This window comes from Bos mutus, chromosome 25 (genome assembly GCF_027580195.1).
Source record: "Bos mutus isolate GX-2022 chromosome 25, NWIPB_WYAK_1.1, whole genome shotgun sequence".
NCBI classification, from domain to species: domain Eukaryota; kingdom Metazoa; phylum Chordata; class Mammalia; order Artiodactyla; family Bovidae; genus Bos; species Bos mutus.
In genome coordinates this window covers 7,353,591-7,372,108 of record NC_091641.1, presented here as the reverse complement: position 1 = coordinate 7,372,108, position 18,518 = coordinate 7,353,591, and the positions used below count along the sequence as shown (strand labels likewise).

At 50.3% G+C, this 18,518-nt stretch overlaps 1 protein-coding gene across 1 annotated transcript in view; it reads right to left on the bottom strand.

The window, feature by feature from the left end:
• Nucleotides 1–1,190: 1,190 nt before the first annotated feature.
• CUX1 (cut like homeobox 1) overlaps nucleotides 1,191–18,518 on the bottom strand; it is a 330,995-nt gene continuing 313,667 nt past the window's right edge. Inside the window, 3 exon segments of the mRNA XM_070362072.1 lie at nucleotides 1,191–8,589; nucleotides 8,591–8,884; nucleotides 15,085–15,349. Coding sequence (XP_070218173.1) covers nucleotides 8,196–8,589; nucleotides 8,591–8,884; nucleotides 15,085–15,349 — 953 coding nt within the window. The 3' untranslated portion in view covers nucleotides 1,191–8,195.

The window sequence follows — 18,518 nt, the reverse complement described above, 5'->3', positions numbered from 1 at the left end:
GACGAAATCCTCACGTCTCCAAAATGCACAGCATTTTCTGAAAGGGGGGGGTCTCAGAGGGTGGAACATGAGATGCCCGTTTTCTCTAGGAATGAGGCAGAAAACGGTGAGAGAGAAATGCATAGACGACTTGGGGGAAATGGAAACCCTTGTAGGGGAGGGATGGGGCCGTTGTTTCATCAGAGGGCTTTCAAAGAGACGAGGACAGAATCAGGACCCCAGACGATGTCAGAGGGGGGAAAAGCCGTGGGTGACACGGAGAGCCTGCCGACCCTCTGGGAGCCCCACCTCGGGGCGGCGGGCAGCACCCAGCCTCAGCCTCCACCACCCCGATACCCAAGGAGCAAGCCACTGGGTGTCTTGCTGGCTGTGCTTCTAGCCACGGAAAGCTGTGCCCCTGGCCCATGCTTCCTCTGCGCTTAACCACAGGAAGGGGGAAAGGGGCTCCCCCCAACCCCGGCTCCCCCAGAGTGGGTCCTTAAGCCACAGCTGGACAGAAAAACACGGTTGCTCCGCAAGATGGTTTTGACCAACTTTGTAGGCAAGGAAAACAACAACTGTAACAAAAGCCAACGGAAACTTGTCAGCCCAGTGAGCCTTGCCAGAGACCTCTCTCACCCGAACTCAGGCTCGACCAGGCCTCCGCGCCCGCCCTGCCCCGGGGCTTCTGAACTGTCATGAACCCAGAAGTCTGACCGGAGGCTCTAGGAGGCTTTGGGGGAACCAAGCTTTGCTTTTTCTAAGTCTCCTCTACAGCTCCTCACACGAGCAAACTTCAAACCCCGGCGCTTCCTTAACATTGGGAGATTGTTTTGTTCATCAACTCTCTCGTTTTGAAAAGTGGGACGTGATGGAGACCACCAGTTTTTGAGCGGCTACTCTGGAGAGAGACAGCTGATTCAGAGAAACCCCCCTCTGCCCTCCGATCACATCCCCAAGACCCTTTGGGTCTCTGGGGACAGGGGAGGGAGGGAGGCAGAAGACAGCAAAGGCTGGAGTGAGAGTCAGAAGCATTTATGGTAACAACAACGACACAAAATAACAATACACTCCTGATAAGTACTTAAAGGATTAACCTAATAATAAATAGAAGAGAATAGAAATATTTTTTAAACAATTTTTTTTTTCTCAAGGAAATATCCTTTTATAATTATCCTCACGCACGCTGTGGGGAGGTGGGGGGAGGGGTGTCAGTAGCAGTCGATCCATCTCAACAAGAAAAAGGTGAAGTGCTGGGAGGGACGCCTGTGGTCACACGCTCACTGGGGAGGGTTCTCAGCCGCCGAGTCGCAGCCCGCTCCACCTGCCCTGCTGCCCCAGCCAGAGGTTCTGGTGGGTGCCCGTGGGCCCTGCGTGACTAGCATGGTGGGCAGCAAGAGGCAGGTTGAGATGGGGTTGCGGGGCAGGGGCAGGGAGGCAGTGCTGGGGAGGCCCGTTTTCCCTTCAGTTCCCAAACAAAACGGAACTACAGTGAACACACTCGTCCTGCTCCTCCACAACCTGAATCGTCCTGGTCTAAAGCTTACTTTGAGTTCATTTGGTGTGCAATACGTTCTCTCTTAAAAATGAAGGGAAATGATTTCTATTGCACAGAGCTTTTTACACATAGTCATCTATTTAAGTGCTTTCTGTTTAAAGCAAGCTATGAGAACATAAAAAAGAAAGAAAGAAAAAAAAGGAAATGAAAAACGGAGGGGGGAAAAAAGGGAACCAGAAAACAAAGGAGCCCCGTGCCACTTCAATCCGTCTTGCTGACTGGTATCTGGTTTTACCCACGGAAGTCCCAATGCTTCTGTATATACTGTGCTTCTGATTACTGTCCACAGGGGTGTAGCCACGACTTTGGAATATAAGGCACCTTTCCTTTCTGTTCACAGAAAGCTTGATACATAGCGTACAGCATATTTTGTGGTAGAAATGAGAGCCTAAACACTACAGGAATTACAGTAACACAGACTTCTTTACATTATTGGATAAGCTATAATGATCCATGAAAAGCAACTCAAAGGTATTCTAAATGTTTAATAGCAAGGATGGGGAAGTGCACATTTATGCCTAGCCTAATGTCTTTCACTAGCCTTTTTTTTTTAAAAGGTTCTTCACCTACGATGCCCAACTTTTAAAGTTAGCATTTTGGAGGAGACTAAGCGCTTTGGAAATGTCTCGTTAAAGCTAAATGTCACTTCATCCAAAAATGAAAATGGGGAGTATGCCACTGACGGCAGGGACACAGTCTCTTTGGAGGGGAGGTGGCGTTGGAAGGGCGGTGGCAAGGCCTGGGCAGGCAGGGACAGTTCCCATCACGGACCAATGGTGGGGCGGGGCAGGGCGGGGGTGGGGAAGCTACATTTCCATCCTCTTCCCTGACCAAGGATGAGGCTCCCAGGCTGCTGGGGAAGGGCAGGCTCTGGGGTGGGGCTCATTGTATGCTCAGCTCCTCGCTCCCTACACCCCCTCCTCTGCTGCCTCCATCTGCACGCCCCACCACCAGAGCGTTCTGGCCTCAGCTTTCTGTACACCTCTATGAGTCTCACAGCCTCGATCTTCTGGGAACTTTTAACTGGGAACTTCCCTTCCCTTCTTTTCCTGGTAGTTTTCATCTACCAAAAGGCAGTACAGAATCCGAATGGGAGTAACATTGTCAAATTGGACCATCCTCTTAGCGAGCAGATGTACTGGTCGGACTGACATTCACTGCACAGGGAAACAGATGCACACTGTGTTGGGAGTCCCAGGCCACCACCTGGCCACTTAGGGCAGGAGCTCTGCTTTGGGGTTCACAAAGGCTCCCCTAACACCATCAAGATGCAAAGAAACGGCAGCACCAGGGAGGCGGATTTCTAAATGTGAGCTCTTCCCAGTAAGCGCGTCCAAATTCCTCCCACCAAGAGAGCACTTTGGCCACCAGACTGGGTGGACCCACACCCAACCAGCAGCCCTAGGAGCTGGTTTTCTTCAGCACAGCACAGAAACTGGCCTATTCTTCAGGGAAGAAGGGGTCACATGCCTGAAGACTGGGCACGTGGGTTGGGGAAGGCCAAATCCTTTCCTGTCCTTGGATACTTCCCATGGAGACCTCACAGAAGGGCTGAGATTATAACTTCCTGGTGCCAGAGACAACAGAGCTCCCCAGTGCCAGGTGGGAATCCTGGGGAAGTGAAGTGTCCACACGTGGCCATGGAGGGGCAGCCTGGGGCGAGGGAAGCGGCTCTGACAGATCTTAACAGCTGAGCGGGAATGGGCAGCGTGCAGGCGAGCCAGAGACAAGGCCCTGTGAGGCCCGAGGCCACCCCTGCCTGCAGAGGAAACAGCTGTGAGTGCGTTAGGAGCAGGTGGAGGCCAAGAGGAGGATCCCTGAGCCTCGCAGAGCACAGCTGTCTGTCCGGGTTGTGCTCACAAGAGGGAAGCTGCCTGCCCACCAGGCTGAGCTACACTCATGGATGCCACACTTCTAGGTTTTCTCTTCCCAGATCCCACTTGCCTCGAGGTTCTGAGGGGTGTGGGGGGAGGTCCAGTGGGAGCGTGGTTAATGAGGTAGAAGGGGACAAATGAGTGTGATGACACCGGGGTAGGGGAGGACATTCGGGGAGGGAGCCAACTTGCAGCCTGACGGGGAGTGGCTGCCCGCCCACCACGGTCGCCAGGACCTTGCCTGGCTCCATCTCCCCTGAGCAGCTGGCTTACTGGCCTCAGAGGGGAGCGGCCCGGGATGGCTCAGGGCAGACTCTAGTTTTTCATAGGCCTGTCAAGAGGCGTCTGCTGTGGTGCATTTAAGGCAAAGGCTGTTGTCCCCCAGCTCAAGATCTAGGAAATCACCAACACTGTTTCACTGTGTGCTCAGCCCAGAAGGACGGGAGTGTTGCCCCCACTGGCTCCTCTGCTGTTTTCAGGGAGGTCTGTTTTCCTACCATCAGAGGAATGAAGAACATTGCATAGAAAGTCAACAGAGTTCAACGATCGCCCGTGCATGACAGGACACGAGTTCAGGGAGAACAAAGAAATCCAGGCCAACTTCAGGCGAGAAGGCACCTGCCTGCGGACAGAGCTGTCCCGCGACTCTCATCCCAACCTCTTAGGGCATGACTGCTGGGTGATCGATCTTAGGGTCAGTAGCAGATGCCAGAACTTGCGTACAACCTGTCCTCTGCTTGGTCTGCTCATGGGGCTGTGGCAGCCCTGGGTGTGGAGGCATTCGGGTGTCTCCTTCCTCCTGGGGCTAAGGGCAGCTGGGGAGGGTCCCTCAAAGCCAGAGGGAACACAGAGGAACACTTCACCCAAAGCTCCGCTGCACTCTGGGTCTGGACCACCAACCAGCACATCTGGCTTTTAGGGAGACACAAAGATGCCCAAAGGAGGAAGACAGATGAACAGGGAGGCATTTGTGCTTTGGAAGTATAGGGAAACTGTCCCAGGGAGGCCATGAACTCTTATCTTTCTGCCTTGGTTACTGGCCTAGACATAGTGGCCATGACTTGGGAGTAGTCATACAAGTCAGGATCCTGGCAGATCCTGGGGATGCCTCCGCAGTCTCCTGACCACAAGCTACCTTGTGTCGCGATGTTCTTCGGGCAGGTAAGCTCCGAGGAAAACCGAGATGGAGTTAGATGGCTGTGGTAATCCTTCCTAAAGAAGGGCGACCTGCTAGACAGAAATCACAAGACTCATCCAGAAGTTCAAGAGAAGAGGCCTTGTCTGGGAGCCAGGAGATGGGAGTGAAGCCACGCCCCTTCTACCTCAGACACCCAAGAGAATGTGGGCAGGAACCAAAGGTCAAGAGGCTGAACTTGAACACTGATTGTATGCGGAGCCTCCACTTAGCCAGCTAAGTAATGGCAAAAACCTTAAGTTATGAACACTGCCTCCAATTAACAAAAAGAAGCCATTTAAAATGGTATAATGGAGCTTGTAATTAAGTGTTAGTGTTTTCTATGGAACCGTGTTCCCCAGGGGAGAGGTACAAATCAGCTTTTTAAACTGATGGAGCGGAAAGAGGAAGAGGTCGGCTGCCTGTGGGAGCTACTGCTTGGAACGCCAGCCAGCGGAAGGTAAAGCCCATGGAGGGGATGCTGTTCAAGGCACTTGAATATTGCTTATCAAGATGAAAGGTCAACCCTTGGACTCAGACTGAGGGGCACAAAGAGGAGGGGGACACCCCATCCCAGGTTTCTGTTATTTAGTGGCAGCTCTTGTAAGTATTACAGTGACAGCTTAAACACAAGAGATCTAAGACTAGGATCGCAATTAAAAAAAAAAATAAATAGAAAAAGAATACAAACACGGAACTGCAAGCAAAATTTAACCAACTGATTGTATCGAGCACCCAGATGTAAGTCTGGCAAAAAAAGACAGAATGGAAATCAACAATAACCTAGTTTTAAAAAAAGAAACAAAACCAACAAAAATGACTAAATTGCCTGGAAGAGCCAAAGTGGCTGTTTTAGACGTTACTATTTGGCCACAAGGATGGACAGATTTATACTTTTTATCAGTTTCTTCGATTTAACTCCTTAGTAAATAACAGTCATGCCTTTAAATCGAAAACACTACCCTGGCGTTCCCTGTTAACGCCCTGCTTTTCGTTCTACTGAAAGTTGGGTATTTGGAGACTCATCATGTGATGACAAAATTCCTCCTTGAGGTTTCTGTGGAGAGGACACCACAGTACTGTCAGGGGCTCTGCTACGCACTGTCCTGAGGGTCACGGATGCAAACGCCCTCTTCTCAACGCACCTGGATTCAGCCAGATGGGAATCCATTTTCCCCTTAAGCTCCTCCGTGTTGAATTCTCTGCTCACTGAACCAGATTTTAAATTCAGAATGATATGAAACCATCAAAAGACAAACGGCCTGCCTCCCAGCCTCCTAGAGCCTTCTGCAAACTTCTTCTTCATGAAAAGGCATTGTCTTTAGTGTAGTGACTCTTAAATTTGTGAAAAACTTGAACTAAGTGCTGCAGTTGCAGGTTAAAAGACTGTAAATGAAATACATAATTTCTAAAACGTCATGCAAGAAATGTGGTTTCACATCTTACAGTCAAAGTCCTACAAGTTAATTAATACAAGCACACTGAGGTGTAATAGCGGGAGCATACCTTTAAAATTAGAACTCCCTCCCACCCCCCCAAATCAAAAAAAGGTAATATTAATTAAACTTAAGAAATAATGAATGCACCATTAAAATGTCATCCAAAGATGTTGACCTAAGACAAAGGTTTCAATGATACACAATACGGTCAAAAAGGTTTCAATCAGTAATATACAGTATGACAACTACATCTTGTAAATTATTCCCAATACTGCCGGCAGTCTATCTCTCTAAAGAATATTTGCCCCTTTCATCCCTTCCTAACAATCAGATAATAAAATACAGCACCTATAAATAAGCAAAAAAAAATATATATATATACCGAAATCATCTATTGTTAGTTTAAAGATATGGCAATAAAGGAGTCTAAATTAGCAAACTTGTAGAAGCCATAACTGATAAAACAGCTTATTGAAAAAAGGTGGCAGTAATGCACTCTATGTGTGCACAGGTACTTAAGAAAATACACAGACGTATAAAATTGCACACACGCACACACGCACACTTTCATCCACCTCTGTTCTCACGCATATACACATAGACGACAGGAGGAATCAGAGACAAGTTAGACTTTTGATTTGTACTTAGACTGCCCTAAACTGTGCATAAAAAGAACGTTCCAAGAGGCAAAATGAATGGAGGGCCAATGATCTGGTCTGGAAGTGAAGAGCATCAACGTTTTGGTGTGAGACTACGGGGGTGGGAGCCGAGCCCAGACTGCCACGTTCTCTCTTCTGCAGGGAAGGAAGGAGGCTTCCCACGACGTCAACAGTCATCAGTGCTTGTGGTGGGAAGAAAGGGAGAGATAGAGAGACAGAGAGAGAGTTATGCGCGTGCTTGGGCGCACGCATGAGCCCTGCCCAGGCCCAGGGAGTGGCGTCCCCTGGTGGGGCTCAGTCCATCAGGTGCCCGGGAGAGTGGTGTGAGGTGTGGTGCCTTCTGTGTCACGGAAAGACTGCTGCCTACGAGGGGTGAGGGGCCCCGAGGGGCCCCAGATCTGCCTGCGGCGACCTTCGCGGCCTACACTTTCCTCCTTTCTTTCAACGCTCGCACATGTGCAAGACGCACTAACACAGACATAAGACACCATAAATTAAACAAAATGAACGGGTACATGCTACAGTTCTAACTTGTCTCCTACACCTCCAAGATATGAGGTCTGATCAGCGTGCTCTGCGGTTAGAGGTTAAAAAGCAGATTATAAAATACCTAGATTCGGATCTTTTCTTTTTGTCCTGATTTGGCCTAGAATGGAGTGTATTAAACAAACCCTGGTCAGCAAAAGCCCAGAGTCAGTTAAAGCTATGGATCAATGTGCACTACATGTCAGGATTCTATTCACGTACAAGAAAACACTACGTCAGCTACCACAAAATCAGATATTTTCCTGATGTGACTTTTCTTGTTAAAAAATATGTGGAGTAAATGTGTTTTACTTTAATTCAAAGTTTCAAAGGAGAAGATTCTTTACTTGAAAATATTTAGGAATCCAAACTAGTGTGTTTAGAGTCGGTTTGACTGTGCAATCTCTTAGTGGCAACTGAACAGCTACAAAAACTTTCTTTTTTAAATTTTTTTTCTGAAAAATCCCCCCCTTCCCCTTTTTTCCTGGTTTAAGAAGATAATAGTGTATTATCGCTCTGAAGCCATTAGATGGCAGATAAAAAGCCCCCTTTCAATATGTGGGTTTGATTTTTTTTTTTTTTTAAAGCCCACACGAAAAGAGGAGGGCGCAAGGCAAAGCTGTAAGAGTTATTCCAGAACCTGTGGAAATCACTTAGGGCAATAAAAAAAACACTTCAGGGTACAAAAAAGCTCGACTACACATTTCCGTTTTCTTCCTTGAAAACACGACATAGATTGGGCTTAATGCTCCTTTTGTTTTCTATATGCACCTTGGCCTATGGCGATTTTGCCCTGTGGCCCGCAGGGCGGTTAAGTGCGCAACACGGTCCCGGCCGCGGAGTCGGCGCCCGCCCCTCTGCCCGGCCCGGTTCGACCCAGCTCGGCCAGACTCGGTTCGACTCGGCCCAGCCCGGCCCGGTCAGGCTTGGCCCGGCCCGGCCAGACTCGGCCCGGCGCGGCGCGACGGGCGGGCGGGCGGCGCCCTCTCAGAACTCCCATTCGATGGGCTCCTCGCGGCTGGCAGCCTTCTCCAGGCGGTAGATTATGCTGTTCAAGTTCGCGGCCTTCTTCTTCCTCAAGGGGTTGTCTCGCGAGTCCCTGGCGCCCGCCGCCTCCGGGAGGCCGAAGAGGCTCTGCAGCGAGCTGGGTCTGCGGGCGGCCGCGGGCGCGCTGGTGCTTGGCAAAGCGGAACTCCTGTCGGCGCCGTCCCGGGCCCGGCAGGGGCCCTCGCCGGGCGGGGCGGCTGAGGTAGCGGCGTCCTCCCCGGCCGCGGGCGCGGCGGCGGCGGCGGGTTTGCACGGGCCCGGGCCGTCCGCTGGGACCTCGGGTGTGGCGGCGGCGGCGCCGGGTCGGCCGTCGTCGGCGGCGTCGGGACCGGGGTCCCGAGGGCGGCGGCTCTGCCTTCTCCGCCCGCCGCGGCGCCTCCTCCCGCTCCTCCGGGGCCGCGGCCGCCTCGGCCGGCCCTCCCTGAGACTTGGCGGCGGCCGCGGGGCCGCCCGACTCTTCGGCGTCCGCGGCGCCCGGGCCCTCGGCGGCCTCCACGCCGTCGCAGCTGTCGCCTTCTGAGCTGGGTGCGGCCCGGCCGCTCCGGGCCGACGGCGAATCGCTGGCCCCCGCCTGGCCCTGGCTCCCGGCCTGAATCTCCTCAATGAACAGTTCTCTGCGGATCCGAGACCTACAAGACACAAGCAGTGGGGGCGCCGTCAGGGGACCTCTGTGCACGGGTTCCCTGTGTCCTTTCCCTCGCGGCCCAGGCCTCCTGCCATCTCCGTCCACTGCCCGACATCTCACTCCCACCGGCCTGACAGCCGCTCAGGCTCCTGCGGACCCCAGAGTAGAGCCCCTCTTTACAGCCGCCCCATTCTCCCCAGGCAGGAGCCGGCAACCCTCCCAGCTGAAAGTTTCCCAGGCTTGGGGCCTCTGAGTAACCTGTCCTTTGGTTGGAATGCCAGTCTCCTCTTCACTAGGATGGACCGCCAACATTAATGGCACGGCAAGGCCCTGTCCTCTGCACACCCACACCTAGCACTGGTGCTTGGTGTACAGCCATAAGGCGGAATGAATTCAAACAAGGAGATAAAGTATGAATGGTAACCATTGCCTCCCCCTCTGGACCTCCTGAGAGAGAACCAATTATTAGATAGTGCCCAAAGTGAAAATCTTCAGTGTTGAGCTCTGAGCCACAGGTCAGAGTCTCCGGTCAAGGCTGAGGTGGGATTCTATCAATTTGTGTGATTAAATTTCAACTAATTCCGTCCTCTAAAAGACAACCAGGGAAGGGTCACTTTTGACCAATCAGGAGGGAGATCAAATATGTGCTCCAACACAGACACCATGTTTTAATTAAGCTGAGTTCAGCCTACAATGGAAAGTGTGCTTCACTAGGAGGAAACAGCTACAGAAGGGCCCAGGCCTTCCCTATTTTGGAGCCCTTGGTGATGTCATGAAAGGGCTTTTGTTAAATCTTTTGTTTTGTGTCAGAATTTCTCTTCCTATCATGCTCACAGTACTTGGTTCGATCAGAAATCTCTCTAGGTGTTTCTTCCTAAAAACCTCTGATCATGAGCCAACTGTCAGTGGAAAAGCATCTTCAGGGAAATTAGCACCAAGTCCAGAGTCTTGCAGAAACAGCCTACAGAAAGCCCTGGGGTCAGGCATGTGTGAAGATATTTTCTGCAGTGTGTGTAACTCAATAAAGGTGACATTTTTTGAGAACCCACGGTATGCCAGGTTCTGTGCTGGATGTAGGGAGGTTGGAGCCAGGGAGAATTCGGCTATAGTTTAGTCGAGTATATCACAAGTCAGGTCGTGGTTATCTGCTACATGGTTTTTTGCTCCATACAAAGGGTGAAATTTGACCCTTGTCCTGAAGATGATCCCTGAGCCAAAGCTGCAGGGGGAGGTCCTGAAGCCCCCCCAGAAGTTCCCAGGAGGTAATGGAAGACTTTCCTCCTTCCTGGGGGCTACTTTGGGAGCCTGTGAAATGGTAATTCCCATCAACAGATCCCTGGGCACTTTGCTAAGGGGAAATGCTTATCCTCCTTGCTAGGAGGATGAACCTGCACTTTGCTGGACTTCAAGCCCCTTAACAGCTAAAAAATACCCACTAGGGTGAACACTCAATCCCATTCCACCCTGGCTGGGGAAGGCTAGATGGGCAGCTAAGGGTTTGGTCTGATCCAGGCCACAGGTCCATCATGGACTAACTGGAATCCCAGGGGCAGCCTGGCTCAGAATAGAGCATAGGCTTTTCGGAACCAGGCAAACCTGGGTTTGCCTTGTCATTACTAGCTACAAAACTTGGACAAATTCCTTAAGCTTTCTGTGCTTCAGTTTTCTTATCAGAAAAGTATGGAAAATAGTGTCTTCCTTGCAGAGATGTTATGACTAAATGTTGGTTTTTTTTGTTGTCGTTTTTTTTTTTTTTGGTTACGCCACATGGCATGTGGGATCTTAGTTTCCCAGTCAGGGACAGAACCCACGCCCCCTTGCAGTGGCAGGATGGGGTCTTAACCACAGGACCACCATGATGAAATATTAAATATGGGACACAAAGTAGACCAAAAAAATAGGAAAAAAATTTTCTATTTTTACCACCCAGCTACCTTTTGAATGACAAAGTCCTTGTTGTAAGTGCTAAGGCTGAGACAGAAGGGCTGAGGGACCGGGAGGGACAACTTCATGTCCAAGACCTGGGATGGAGGCTGTGACCCTCACTGGCTAGAATGACACGTATGATGTTTAAACATTTACATGTATGACGTGTAAAATGGGGCTGGCAGCTCTGAATTCAACCGCAGGTGGGAGGAAATGTGAAATAACATCCATAAAGTTCTTGGCTCAGGGACTGGCACATGTTACGCGCTTAGCAGATAAGAGGCGTCACCCTTCTCAGCCTAGACTGGTCTCTGTGTCCCTGAGGAAGATTATCTTTTGGTCTAGAAAGACCAGGTCCCAGAAGCAAATCTGGTTTTCAGACAAGTCATGCAAGGCTGACAGAATGCTGTGGCTTTTAGGGCTTGGAAGAGCTTCTGCTGGGTGGACCTGTTCTCCAGGAGGGCAGGTGTCCTGCCTGGGCTATGTTGTTCTGGTGTTCCTGGGTAAATGGTCACCTTAGAATACTTCTGATGGCCTTAGGGTAAAAGAAGAGGAAGTAAAGTTTTGTTTATTTTTTGATGGGGGTAAAAATCAATCCCAAGCATTTACTTCCTATGGGTTCGAGTGGTACAGAAAAAACTAAATCAACTTCTGTTTAACTCCTGTGGAAAGAACCTAAGAAACTGCCTTTTTGACCACAAGTCCTTAAAAATTGGTGTATTATTTCTCTAGGATAAAAATCTCAAAAGTGAGATGGCTGGGCCAAAAGATCTGTGCTTATTTAATTTTAATAGAAACTGCAAAATCACTTTCTAAATTATTAGTAATAATCCACTCCCCTACAAATACTATATTTCTGCCACTTTTCTGCATCTTCACCAGATACTGGAACACGTTCAAAGATTTGCCAAGTGGTAACAAAAAAGTGGAATGTTGTTTTTATTTTAGATTTCTAAACTATTAATCTAATTGATCATTTTTTCATATATTAGCAGTACCTATCTCTTTTCCTATGAAATGCCTATTCATATTCTTTACTAATTGTTCAGTAGGATTTTAAAAATCAATTCCTATAAAAATGGACAGAGGAACACTTTATTACATGTATTGTAAAATATTCACTTTTTCCCAGTCTGCTGTGTTTGTTTTGGGACTTTGTGATATCTTGAATCCTGTCGTTTTCTGCTTTCATATAGTCAAATATAGCTATTTTTACTAGATGGTTTTAGGTTTTCCTATATTTCTAATCTTTATTAAAAAATTCTTAGTACCAAGTAATAAAAATATCTTGGAAAGAAAAAAAAAGAAGGGATTTCCCTGGTGCTCCAGTGGTTAAGAATCTGCCTGCCAAAGCAGGTGGACACAGGTTTGATCCCTGGTCCAGGAACTAAGATCTCATATGCTGTAGGGCAACCAACCCCCTGTGCCACAACTACTGAAGCCCAGGCGCACTAGAGACCACATACCACAACTAGAGAAAGCCCATAGACAGCAACAAAGAGCCCGCGAACTACAACGAAGACCCAGCCCAGCCCCAAACAAACAAACAATAAATAAAATTAAAAAAAAAAAGTAACTGCTTTCTTGTTTAGGAATCAAACACATTCAGTGCCTGTGTGCTGAGTGCTGCTGTATGCTCATCCTTATGTGAAGTGCTATAGGACCTACCAGGTGAGCTGGTCTGTCTTGAGCATTTAAGGGAAGAGCTGAAGCCGTGGAGAGAGGGCTGTGGCTCAGCTGGAATCTCTGCACTTTTCCTTTGGGTGGCCTTAGGTGAGGGACTTCAGTTCTTTTTGGGCTTTATGCCATTCCTAGTGACCTGATGCCACTTCTTATCCAACCTATTCTGTGACTTATAAAATTCTTCTCTAGTTCAGTTCTTTCAATACCCTGCACACATTATACCTCTTCTAGGATATTCATCCAGATTTCTGCAGGTGAGACTGGTCTCTGCCCTTGGTTCTACCACTGGACTTACCAGCCTGCTTTGTTGTGGAGTGTATTTGACGGCATTTATTGAGCATCCATCTACTCTAGGTCTGGATCTAAGCTCATGATTAAGCTTTGAGGTTCCATGGCTCTTCTTCCCATCTCCGCCTTCTCTATAGTTGGATTTGTTTAAATGCTCAAATCAGGCATCTCCACAATGACCAGCTGACCATCATGTGATGGCATTTCCATGGGGGTCAGGAGGCCAGCTGGGAAACCTGAAGAGCGTGTGCCCTGGCCAGGAGGCAGTCACTGCTTCTCAACTGAGGCCTGCAGGGGGATCTGGGAAAAAGGTGGCTCCCAGCAGGGTGGGGAGAAATGGCTTTGGAGATGTTTTGTGTGACTGACAGCTCCTTTACCCAGATTTTCAGCAGTCTACAGCTTCATGCCCCTCCTGTCCAGGGTTAGGATACTTCATTAAATTGGATGTGACTTGAAGAAGACTTGAAAGTGCACATTCAAATGCACCTCTGTGTCTGGAAAGTGAAAACAGGATTGCATAACACCTGGCAAGGAGAGGCTCTGGGGAACCTCTGCCCACGTTTCCATTCACTCGCCTTCACTGTACTTGTTTACTGCTCTTGAAGTTTCCTTCCGTGTAGAGGGAGCTCCACTCTTGCAACTGCTGACCTCGCTCTGCTTCTGTTTTTATCTGATCGGTAAATTTAGGAGTGAATAAGCTGGTTGTGCTCAGCTCATGTACTTTCTTTGTCTTCTTGGGAGCCAGCCCACACATGGTGAGGCCTGCCTGGGGCCAGTGCTGCCTTGATGGATAAACTGGCCCGGTTTTAAGAGTCAGGTAGCAGGTCTATTGGGCTTCCCTAGTGGCTCAGTGGTAAAGAATCTGCCTGCAATGCAGGAGAACCGGGTTCAATCCCTGGGTTAGGAAGATCCCCTTGGGGAGATCATGGCAACCCACTCCAGTACTCTTGCCTGGAGAATCCCATGGACAGAGGCGCCTGGCAGGGTATAGTCAATGGGGTCGCACAGAGTCAGACACAACTGAATCGACTAAGCAGTAGCAGCAGTAGGTCTAGTTGGCTCTCACACTAAGCTGTATCTGTTAACATAGCCTTCATTGGTGATAAAGGCATTATTTTGGCTCCCATCTAATATTTAAGCATTTTCCAGTTTGTTCAGAACCTGGAAGTTTCGTTGGGCCCTGTCAGAAATTCCAGCAGAACCTATCTGATAAGGCAGGGCCACTTTGAGATACAACTCCTCCCTCTGGCCCCTGGCTGTCTGTGATCGTCTGCTGCCTGCTGCTGACCTGCACTGGCTCTTCACGAGCACCTGTCATCTTGGTATCCCAGGAGCACCTACCCTGTTCTGTTGAGCCTGAGAGAAAATGATGTTCTGACAGGAACCAGCGACTGAGATGGCCATGTACACGGCATTCAGTGGGCCTGATTCTCCGTCAGACCACTGAGAATTCTCCGTTTCTAGCAGCAGGGAGTCTTGGTTATACGGGTGATCAACAATTCATTACCTGTCAGTGGATTTCCATTATCTAATCCAAACATTTTACCCTGTCCCTTTTTCTGCACGAGTGTGCTGGGCCTTTCTCTGCTCAGGTAAGTTAGTTAACCCCTCTGAGCTTTATGTTCTCATCTATAAAATGTGGTCAGGACTGTATCTTATATAGTTGTGAGGATCAAGTGATACAGTGCTAGTTAAAACCCGTAGCTCAGTGTCTGTGGACCTAGTAGATGCTCAATAAATCTTTAAGAACTCATGACTTTCCCCAAAGAAAGGGTCTTACACTACTTCATTTATTTAATTACAAAATGAATCAAACTAATTTGGAAAACACCACTAGAAAAGACCTTGAGAAAGCATAAGAAAATCCCTAGATACATGCTCACTATTGTGGAACCAAGAATGACTACACTCTCCCCTTTTTTTCCAACTGTTTTTTTTTTGGTCATGCTGCATAACATGTGGGGTCTTAGTTCCCCAACCAGGAATTGAACCTGCACTCCCTGCACTGAAAGCACAGAGTCTTACCCACTGGACCGCCAGGGAAGTCCCATACACTCTACCTTTTAAACGAGAGCACTGAGTAGAGACTTTTTCTGGTTACAGAAGACACGGATTGTCTCTACCTGTATGACTCTCCATCTTTGGGAGTTTAAAATGCCAATAAGAAGAAAAAGCCAACTACCTGAATACCAAGCTCTCAGCCCCCAGAATGCCCTCCCATGCGCAGTGAATGGCTCGTCTCTTCCTGAGGGCATGATGTGCTTTCTCGCAGAGCTGTGACTGACTGGGCTGAGAGCAGGACCATACCTGTAATTGTGGAACCAGTTGATGACAGTGCTGGTTTTCAAGTTGAGCTGGGTGGCGAGTTCTTCGATGGTTTTTGGTGACGGGTATGGCTTTTGCTGATATGCTCGTTTCAGAGCTTCTTTCTCTTCAGGGGCCAGCACTACTCGGGGTTTCTTCAGCTGGTGCTGGGGCTGGGGGCTGGCGCCCTGGCTGTAGTCGATGCCAACGGACGGGGGCTCACAGGGCTGGCTGTCGCTGACCGAGCTGTGCCGCCGCTTCATGTAGGCTGAGGGAGGGAGAGATGTCAGACTGAGGGGCGGGCCCAGCGGGGAGACCCGCCCAGGCCGCCCAACACCCCTGCTCCCCGGCACACTATCCACTCCTGGTTACTTCTGCATGGATCGTGGCAGCTCCCTGCTCTTCTGAGAGCATCGCAAAACACTTGGACTAGAACCACTCTGAAACTCAACACACACTCATCAAGGACCTGCTCTGCTGTAAGGGCAGGCCCCTGTGTGTCCCTGCGTGACTCATGGTTCAGTGGGGACACTGAGAAGTATACAGAGAGATGACCCCAGCGGGGTGCACACGGCACCCCATGGAGGCGGGCTCTGAGGGGGAGCACTCAGCCCCACCTGGGGAGGGCATGGGGGAGGCAATCAGGGGACATGATGTTTGAACTGAATCTTGAAGGACAAAGAAGGATTAAGCAGAAAAAAACTGGGGTGAGACAGAAGACAGCAGGAGGCCACTCCAGAAAGCAGGAATAGTGTGTGCAGAGACACAGGTAGGAAACAGCACCGTCAGAGTGTGTCATGTGGGTGTGTGCGTGTGGGGGAGGGGGAGTGGAGATGCTGGACCTAAAGCTGGAGAGATGGGTGGCCAGGGGAGGCTGCAAATTTGGACTTTACCTTGAAAGCAGGGGGAAGAGACACAAAGATTCAATAAAGGGAATGAGGTGATGAGCTCTCTGTTTCTGAAAGGCTACCTGGCAGTGGCTTGGAGGATGGACGGAGGGGGAAGGACTGGAGGGAAGATGCTCAGTGGGGAGGGAAGGAGGACAGAGATGTAGACGAAGGCAGTGGTGACGGGGTTGGAGAAAAGCACACGGATGGTTTCATTGTGAGAGGCAGAACTGATGGGGCTTGGGGACCGACTCAGTGAAGGACTAGAGCAGATGGAGCTGGGGACGGCTCCCTGGCCTCAGGCGTGGAAGGTGAAGGGGGCACTGGTGTCTCTGGACTGGGTACTGTGGGAGGAGCAGATTAAGGGGAGAAGATGAGGGGTCATCTTGGACACGTGGAGTCTGAGGGCTCTCTGGGTCATCCACAATGAGATGGTCTGTAGGCAGTTAGAAAGACAGGTGTGAAGCTCAGAAGAATGGTCTAAGCTGGAGAGCGGAACCTGGAACCACTAGAATAGAACTCGTAGTAAAGTCAGTGACCCTGACGCACTGATGGACAGAGAAGGGTGGAGAAGGAATCCTGGAAAACACTCACATGCAGATGATAAGCAGGAGGCAGCAGCCGTGAAGGATGCAGAGGGATGGGAGGCCAACCAGGAGATGGTGGTGAGGAAGGGATGAGTGGGGAGGGAGGGTTCCCGAGTCAGTGCTACAAAAAGCAAAGTCTGACAAGGATCCAGGATGTCCTGGTGCTAAGTGATTAGGGTGAAACTGGAGACCGTGGTGAGCAGATAGCGGAGTTGTGACAGGAGAACCCAGACTGCAGTGGGTTAATAGTGAACAGGAGATGAGAAAATGGAGGTAGTGGGCAGGAGTTACTCTTCTAAGAAGCCGGACTGTAAGGAAAAGTGAGACACAGGATGGCTTCTAGAAGGGAAGTCCAGGGCTGACGGTGGGCCTTTAAAGACGAGAGGGAGCTGACGTTTCCAAGCTGAGAGAGGAGGAGACAGACAGCTGGTGCTCCAGGTGAGGTGTGTGAGATGGGCCAGGAGTGGGCGGGAGGGAGGGAAATGGGGGGGTAGACACTCAGACACACTTATAGGGACTGAGGTGGGGAGAGTTGATGGCCTTGGTTTTCTTCATGAAGTACGAAGGCAGGAGGAAAGGCAGCTCTGAAGAGCTGGGAACAGAGTCTTGGAGAGAGGTGGGAGAGAGACGGTGGTGGGGGTGGAGGGGAGGGATGGTGGGAGCGGGGAGAAGCACAGAGGACCCTGCTGAAACGGGAGAGATGGATCTGAGGTGGCACCAACCCCTGTGGGTCCCAGGTGCCAAGGATGATTCTGTGTGAAGACAGGCAGAACGCTGCCCCCAGGCCGGGGTTTGCAGAAGGGTGAAGAGTGGAGAGTTGTGTGATAGAGCGCTGCAGCCAGCGGGTTCAGGGGGTCTGAGGAAGGAGAGAGAGCAGGAGAGGGTGTGCTTCTGGTGGGGAGCCTGGGAGGGATTATCCCAGCTCGGGAGGCCATCCGGGCCCACTGGGATGAACAGACAAACGTGGAAAGAAGGGCAGATCAGTGAGGAGGCACCTGAATTTAAGCTTTGAGAGGCAGAGCAGTTATGGGTGATGATGAAATTTGGGGAACCAAGGGTTGAGGGGGTCAAACTACTTGTGGCTCGGGTGCTGGACAGGTCAGAGGGGTCATAACATTCCCCTGGATGCAGCAGCATGTGGGCATGGAGGAAGGCAGGAAGGCAGTGATCCATGGGCCATAGTCTTGAAAAAATGTGGGGAGTGAGTGAGAAGTTGGGGGATGGAGAAGAGAAGGAGCTTTGAGAAAGCCTGTAGGACTTTCAGATCTTGGAGGAGGTGGGGCCTGACCCAGGAATGGAGGAGTGGCTGGAGCAGAGCTCAGGGCTTGGGATCGCTCAGCCCACCCCAGAAGGCACAGCGGCTGCGGGGAGGTGAGGGGTGGACATACGCTGTTCATGTGTCTTCACTGTGGAATAAGGGTTAGGAGGGCGGTGGGGAGCCGGCTGAGAGCAGGCTCAGGGACTCGGGTGCGACTATCACCTGAGGGTGTGTGGAGTGGGCTGCAAGGTAAATGGGGGTGATTCCTGGATTTTGAGTTATCTGCTCTACCAGGGCTGTCTGTGCTTCGTCTGCCCCTCTCTGAGGTTACGTGTTAGTAATCACTATGCTTCCGGTGAAGAACTGTTTGGGTTTCAACAGTTTGGATGAATCCTCCACAGAGGTCATTCTAGTGAATTTGGAATATGGTCTGAAAACTCCTTAAAACTTCTTAAAACTGATGGGATATGAGTTTATGTATGTGCATGCGCTCAGTTATGTCCGACTTTGGGACCCTGTGGACTGCAGCCCGCCAGGCTCCTCTGTCCATGGGATTTTCCAGGCAAGAATACTGGAGTGGGTTGCCATTTCCTTCCCAGGGGATCTTCCCAACCCAGGGATCGAATCCAAGTCTCCTGCATTGGCAGGCGGGTTCTTTACCACTAGTGCAACCTGGGAAGTCCCAGTGGAATATGAAAAAGTGTT